Below are 8,020 nucleotides of genomic sequence, written 5' to 3'. Positions count from 1 at the left end.
TTAATTTGTTGCAAATATAGTTGATCTGCCTAGGTTTCACTGGGCAGTTTCTTCTAAATTACATGCCCCCCTCCCTTTTAAGTAATAATTTTGTTTTAGGTTTGTACTCAAGATGATGGTATATTTTTTAATTTTTCATTTATTTTCTCCTCAGTAAGTGGGAATAGAAAGAATACACAAAATTGATTCATTACTGGAATGAAAAAATATAGCAGAATAATTTGACCATAATTTAGAAAATGACACTGGTACAAAAAAAACTTCAGTTAGGCACAAACATAAGTCTTCAGGTCCTTGATATCCTCAGTAGTCCACGGATACGTCTGACAAGTGCTTGAATGAAAGTATAGCGTGATCGGACCTTAGAATACAAGCCTTCAATGTCAAGGAGCTTTTTCTGCAGCGATTCCCCAAAATTGTTGGTGGCCTCAATCTGAAGCTGAAGGAGATGAGAAAAAGTCATGTAACTTCTGCTCATTAAATCTTCCTTAAAAAACACACACCAAACATTTATTTCTGACTTAGAAATACCAGTTCACATCTGAAGTCTAAATAAAATTATGTGGCTTTTGGGGGTGGGGAATGAGTGAGTATATAACAAACTCCTGTGTATACACTGGTCCCAATGGATGGTAATTTTCCTCAAATTCTGTTTTTAAAAAATCCAAGGATAATTGTAAGTTTAAAATGTACTTATTTTAAAATTACTTTTAAAATGATCTGGAAGTGGCAATATAAATAACCATATTTGCCAATTATGGAAGACATTAAATAGAAGCATGAAGAATGTTTTGCCAGTTCACTAGTGTTTAGAAATTATTCTTGCTTCTTTCCAAACAGGTGAAATGGTACAGGCAGTCAAAAGTTCCAGTTATCTGATCTGAGGGCCACGGTACAGCCACGTACTATAGTTAAACATGTCTGAATTTGATTAGGAGCCCACCTGGGACACCATATGTACTAAACCGAGTGCCATGAGAGAAACCAAACTTGGTTACAGCTCTTGGTTTGTCTTGAGAAGACAAACCTGTATTGGGGCAGCAGCAGCAGAACCAGAAGAGGAATAAAACAGCCGCAATCTCTCCAGGAGCCCACACATTCACACTAAGCCGTGGTTTGGCTTAAAGTTATGTGCAAACTGAGCTACTGTTTCTAGAAAAGACTGAAGGATCTTACCTGATCTATATCAAGTTGGCTCACTCTGCTCAATCCACTTCTAAAATCGAAGTTAGGCTCTGAGCTGAAGGAATCTTGGGATTAAAAAGTGACAATAGTTCTTTTTGGTACAAAACCACTTTTAAAACGTGCCACATAAAGTAACTTGGGTTGCAATCCTATAAGAATGTCCCACTGAAATGAAGGGTACTTACTTATGAACAGGTACGATATGATTGTGCTGTATGATCCCACTGCAGTCTGCTAAATTTATAATAATCTCTCTGCACAGACACTATCAGCTTCCTATCCTCATTTTTCACCCAAACGTACCTGTATAAGAATCTGGGATTTGCCTTCCTTTAAAGCCAGCAAGGCTGCCCTCCTAATCTGCAGCAACCCACGCAGGCAGACCAGAGGTAGGGAGATACTTATTTGTCCCAGGCAACTTAAATTGGTCTTCCTTTGAGTCAGCCTCTATCCTTTAACCTTAGTGAAGCCATGTCCTGAGTTTCTGCTAGTTTATATGCAGGTGAAGCAGTAACCCACTTGGCTTCAGACTTCCACAACCCACAAATCAGCATCATAAAATATCTGAACACATGGGGGGGCCTGGCGGACAACAAGGTTTCACACAATGTGTGAAAAGTGGTGAATCTTTTGAATCGAGGAATGTGACTTGGAGGATCTGAACTTGCTGGTTAAATGCTTCCCCATCAAACCACTTAAATCAGTGTTAGCTGTCTTCTACTTCCATTCCCACCACCACTACCACAAAACTACTTGGCTGGCCCCCAAGGGACTCATCCTGAAAGACCCTATAGATTTTACCTCTCCTTGGGGGCAGATGGTCCAGAACTTTACAACTTTCAAAAACTTTGCTAAAGTTAAGAAAACATATTTCAACAACAGATCTCTACTTTTTAATGCAGCTGAGTTTGATTATTGGTTATATTTGATTCCATGAAAACCAGTCTAATTAATGCAAACAGTATTTCTTTTCCTGCACTACTGTGGTGCAGCAATATTCAAAACTGAATTCAGTCCCAAAATGCTAAGGTTGTGCTATTGTCTGAGTAACAAAATGGCATTACAAACCATATTGAAACCAACTAAAAACCAGCCAGAATACAGAGTCATAACCTGGTGTTTTAACCTTTAGCATACAGCATAATGCAAGATCCCAAAAAGTTTGAGAAAAATTACCTTGTAATCTTCTGCTCTTCAAATGACTCTTGGATGCCAAAAGAGAATCTTGCGAATCTGCAGGGGTACAGTGCAGCAGGTAATGTTCCAGGTGCCGCCAAAGAATAAAAAGGCATGTTTCTATAATATCTGCAAACATCTCTAGTAAAGGAAAACATTAGCTCCTTGGGTGCACATGTGCGTGTGAAAGTTTTGTACATGAAACCCAATGAAATTACTAGTACGTAAACATTTATATATTGTAACTGGACCATCAGAAATCAAGTCTGCTAAGAGCCTCTATTTAATCACCTCTGCTTAACATTGCTCCGAGAACTCAGAGACTCAACAGTCCTTAAGTACTAGCACAAACAGAACCACATTTCTTCAGGGCAAGTCTTTTTCCCCTCCCACATTCATGCATATTTTCAAAGGACAGGCAGCAGATAAAAGTGTTGTTACTGTCCTACACTGGTAATTTCCCAAGTAAACATACATCAGAAGAAAGTGCAGGCCACCTTACCACCAACACATGGAGCAACCGAATGGTTTTGCATTATATGTTAAAAAAAAAATTACAACCTTAAAACTCTACTTACTACCTCTTAGAGGAACAGAACCTTCTCTCCCCCCCTCAAGAAATTTTTTTAAGTGTTTGTTTAAAAATGAGAACTTCACATTAGTAACTTAAAACAGAATTCTGACATTTCATTATGCATACAGTGTAAAATTAATTCTTCAGTTAATTTGAAGAGATATGTAGCCAGTCAATGCTAATGTAGCTGTGTGATATAAATAATTACCTATATATCTGAATAGGTAAAATGATTACCTACACATCTGAATAAAGGAGGATCATCCATCTAATGTTTGTAAATATCACAAATTGTTCAGGTTTACAAGGAGTGACTGTGCTTAGTAAGATACTATCCGCTGCAAGGTTCAAGATCTAGTAAAGCAAATATTTAAAGGGTGAGGGGGGAATGAGCAAGCCTCTCTTTTAATCAGATTTGACTAACAGATTCTCAATATTTGTTTCCAAAATAGATTTTTTAAACTGTATTTGGAGAAGGTATAGATTTTATTAGTGCGATCTTCAGTGTCCCATAATAATTATCAAAGGATACAGCAACACAGAGAAAGCAACTTGGCTCGATTATTGATCAGCTTCACCAAGCGTCGCCTTGCCAAGATGTATTTCTGGGCAGTAGAAATTTTGTCTACTCCAGCTAGCATAACTGACTGGCACAACTATGGAAAGAACAAAAACACATACAAAGATGTAATATTGGTAACCAATCACTAAAGAGCATAAGAACCCTACAGAGCCCAGCCCAGCCCCACTACATACAAAGTTTGACATCCTAGTCTATATAAACTAAAACCATTTTAATGGGAAACTCTGGATTTACTACTACCATAATTTTTTAAAAATTGAGTCATACATTATGGATCTTTCTTCAGCCAAGCCTGTCCCTCAATAACTTGATAATCTCTACAAAGATTGATGAGAAAAATAGCAGTTTAATTATGTCATCTTATTCATAGTTTCATTTATTTCTAAGATTTTGTAACCCCCCCCTTCACCATAAGGTCCCAGGGCACGTTGCAACAATAAAACATATAATTATAAAAACAAATAAAACCACTACAATTATAAAACACAGATACATTCCAAATGGAACAAAACAGTCTATGTGTGGCTTGTATCCAGTGCTGTGCAATGGGACTTCCCCTTCCCTCCTTGTGCATCCCCCAACTCTCTGGAGCAGATTTTGAGGGGGGCTGCAGGAGCGAGGAGAGAAGGGAGAAAAGTTCTGTTGTGCAAGCAGAAGCCTGCTGCACAAATGGAATGGCAGCATTGGATATAACCTTAGATCTCACATTAGCCCTTCTGAGTCTGTAAAACACAGCATGAAAGAAAAATCCAACAAGAAGCTTTTCCTGAATCTCAGTATAAAATTAAGACCACTTATACATTTACTTAGCTTTCCCCTCACCAACTCTGGTATTTACAATAGTGACTTTATTTTGTACAATAAATCAGGGCCAAGTCTGTCTCAATACTGAAGATACACAAAGAGGACACAAGGAGGTTACCTCTTTTATCTCATCTGGTGGTAGCTGCTCCACATTCTGCAACTTGCTAACACTCTGACGATGGCTATCATAATAACTGAAGAAGTCATTGGCACTCTGCTTTAACAGATAGACAATGATACCCAGGCCAGGCAAACGCCAATAGGGGATCACTGGTGCTTGTGTATCTGAAACAGATTACAGTCCAATTCAAACAAATTAACTCAAGCTCCGCTGCACACAACCCTTGGAGGGTTTTCAAAGCCTAAATGTCTATGCCTTGAAAGATAAACTGATACAGCCTTGTTTTATTTTGTGACAGACATTTCACACAACTTGAGTATTACAAACAGAGCTGTCTAGGTCAGAGCAGGAGTGCATAAGAATATAATTTCAAATGCCAGTTACTATTTTTATTTAAATTAATTTAAAACCACTGACAGAAGACAAAATTATCTTTCTCTTTCACACTCCAACCTATTAGCGCTTCAGCATTGCATTATACTTTTATGAATGATCAGTGGAAATGTTATTAAATTTATATCCTGCAAACATTCAGTGCACATGCACTCCAAGGTGGGTAACAACAGAAAATAAAAACAATTCAGTCAAACCAATAAAAAAAAATCTCTACAACAAAAGACAGCGGATCAAAAATCAATCAGGGAGAGCGAATAAAAACTATAGAAGCTTGAAAAAGGTCTAAACAGCCTAGGAGAACAACATTATATGACTGCATAAATACCTACTTCATAGTTATAAGAAGCCAACTTTATTATAGATATAATAAAAACTTAAAAAGATTTCCCATGTGGGTAAAATATATAAACAGTAGATACTCATTTTACCATAATGCTGAAACTTAACTCTTCTACAAATTACAACAAACTTTGATGCAGACATTTACTAGGCATACTACATTTTTTGAATTCATTATTAGCTTTTTAGCTGTCAAACCTTCATGCAGCATCTTGTAACATGATGCAAATGGCACCCTCAGTAATTGAGAAAGAACACATGAAGATTCATTAACTTCTTGTCAATGTTCAATTCACCTTCTAGAATATAGTTCCTGGTCTACACCAGTAAAACCACAAACCAACCTTGTCGAGGTCCATCTCGATTAGTGGACTCAGAAAGACTAGGAGTGAAGAGGCAAACTGTGTTCTCAAAAGTGCGGGCACACTGTACCATAAGCAACTGGCAGTATTCCATCACATTGGCACAGATCTACAGAGGAAGATACAAAGTGGGTTAATGGCAATCAAGTACAAAATATGGGCATGGTCACTTCTACTGCCTTAGGATAAGTAAAAGAAGAAACGAACATTTTACAATTTTGGAGCGTACCCTTTGGTTGTATTACCACACTAGGACTCACCTGTTGCATAGCCAGTTCAATTTCATCTCTCTTGTTCACTTTATCTCCCTCTGTATGATCATCTTGCAACTTAAACTGATGCAGCCTATCAGAACCACCAAACCGTGTCAGAAGGCCCAAGCACTGGCGCTGAAAGCAAAGAAATGTAAATAAACTTTTTACCTACCAGTTACAGCTGCTTGTTGTCTATTGCATTTAGAACATGAATTCACTATGGTATCATTCAGATGTGATACAATTTTTAATGACTTTGCCATGATGCTGTCTTCAAGTTCTTGCGTCCCGCATCCATATCAATTATATCTATCTTGTAAAATATTTTGTTCCCAAGGTTACCACATTATACTCATGATAGTCCAATTTGCCTGTGACTGTTGATATGCATGTTCTTTATGTGCTTCTGTGAACATGTTCCACATGCATCAAGATTAATCCCTTTAACACAAAGCACTTCCATTCACAGAAAGGCAACAGAAAACCCCTGTATCTGTATGGCTTCCATTATGTTCACAAGACCAGGGACATATGCATTAAAAACCCAGCTTTGGCTAGTGCAACTGGTATGGCCATTCTTGGGTCGGGATAATTTTGCTTCAGTAGTCCAGGCATTGGTAACCTTCAGATTGAATTACTACAACATGCTCTATGCAGGGATCCTTTAAGGTTGGTCCAGAAGCTTCAGCCAATGAGAATGCTTCACCTTCAGACTCCAGACTCAGACTCTTGAAGAGGGTGCCTTATTGACAACACATAACACCTGTGCTGAATAAGCTCCACTGGCTGCCGATATATGACAGGATCAACATTAAGGTCTTGCTATTGGAATATAAAACCCTGAACAACTTGGGACCAGGTTACCTCCAGGAATGCCATACCTTGTTTACCTCTGGCCAGTCAATTGAATCCTCAGAAGACACACTCTGAGGAATGCCGTATTCTCCAAAGATTTGTTTTATGTCCACTAAGAACAGGGCCTTTAATGTGATGGCCCCTGCCCTTTGGAATGCGCTTCCAATGAATATCAGGTAGGCAACCACACCGAGGTAGCCAATCTGGTGCCCTTCAGACGTTGTTGGACTACAACTCCATTCATCCCTGACAATTGACCATGCTGGCTGGGACTGATGGGAGTTGTAATCCAACAACATCTGGATGACACTATGTTGGCTACTCCTGACCTACAATGTTGTTTAGGCTGCTTAAAATTAATATATTCACCCATGCTTTCCTTGAGGTGTTATCCAGCAATGTTAATGTCTTAATCTGATCTACTGATTTGTGATGTATTTTGCATTTGTTTGATGAAAGTAATTTGGTTGTTGATTTTATGCTGTTCACTGCCATGCTATTTTTCTCAATGCTGGCAGTATAGAAATATTTGCAAATATATATAACCAACACATACTCTCTCTACATTTTCAGCTTGTCATACATGTGGAATAAACTGTGGTTTGTCTATGACAGCACACTGCTTATTTTTAAATTTAGTCTAAATCTCAGCCAAATAAGATTTACCATGTTAAAATTAAAGTTTCTGAATTATTTTTTTGTTTCTCCAAGTGTGCCAGGCCTGAATAACGAGTAATACAGGATGTAAAATGTATGTAATGGTCATCAAATCATATTAAACTGTATAATTACAGGAAGGGATTTTAATGCAAACCATGAACACAAAGCAGTTGCTGTTATAAACTTTACCTGAAATCGCCCTATATGTCCTTGTAGTTCAATCTGCATTCCTTCATTAATATCAAGGTCAAAATCACCTAGGACACCTAACAAAATATGATACAGTAGGTTCAATTACTATTTTAAAGCATCTCTAAAGCTAGGCCTATATAAATATTACTTCACATAGCAGACTAGCCATTCTTTGTCTACTCAGAAGTAAGCGCCACTGAGCTCAATGGGACCTTCTCATAGATGTGTGTATAGTATTTAAGAAAGCTATTTGACTTCAGAATTATTTTAAAAAAACTAAAACATTAAATAATGTGACTCTCTCAAAGGTGACATAAGCTAATACAAAACAGGTAAGAAGAGTATCTTCTATTGAACCAATTGTTGGTAAAGCATCAGGTCCTTCTTGTGGGCTTTCCATGAGCATCTGGATAGCCACTGTGAGAACAGGATGCTGGACTAGATGGGTGATTGTCCTGATCCAGCTGAGCTCTTATTATGTTCATTTAACATACAGTGAATCCAGTCTACATTCTGCAA

At 37.9% G+C, this 8,020-nt stretch overlaps 1 protein-coding gene across 1 annotated transcript in view; it reads right to left on the bottom strand.

Moving 5' to 3' along the window:
- Positions 1-119: 119 nt before the first annotated feature.
- Positions 120-8,020, bottom strand: part of NUP205 (nucleoporin 205) — a 72,753-nt gene continuing 64,852 nt past the window's right edge. Inside the window, exons 36-43 of the mRNA XM_061639474.1 lie at positions 7,499-7,575; positions 5,801-5,929; positions 5,523-5,649; positions 4,441-4,607; positions 3,468-3,591; positions 2,362-2,490; positions 1,177-1,250; positions 120-439 (exon numbers count right to left, since the gene is read on the bottom strand). Coding sequence (XP_061495458.1) covers positions 287-439; positions 1,177-1,250; positions 2,362-2,490; positions 3,468-3,591; positions 4,441-4,607; positions 5,523-5,649; positions 5,801-5,929; positions 7,499-7,575 — 980 coding nt within the window. The 3' untranslated portion in view covers positions 120-286. The remainder of the gene's footprint in view (positions 440-1,176; positions 1,251-2,361; positions 2,491-3,467; positions 3,592-4,440; positions 4,608-5,522; positions 5,650-5,800; positions 5,930-7,498; positions 7,576-8,020) is intronic.

Source organism: Rhineura floridana, chromosome 8, assembly GCF_030035675.1.
Source record: "Rhineura floridana isolate rRhiFlo1 chromosome 8, rRhiFlo1.hap2, whole genome shotgun sequence".
NCBI classification, from domain to species: domain Eukaryota; kingdom Metazoa; phylum Chordata; class Lepidosauria; order Squamata; family Rhineuridae; genus Rhineura; species Rhineura floridana.
The sequence above is the reverse complement of the archived record's forward strand: the minus strand, read 5'-3'. Positions and strand labels throughout refer to the sequence as shown.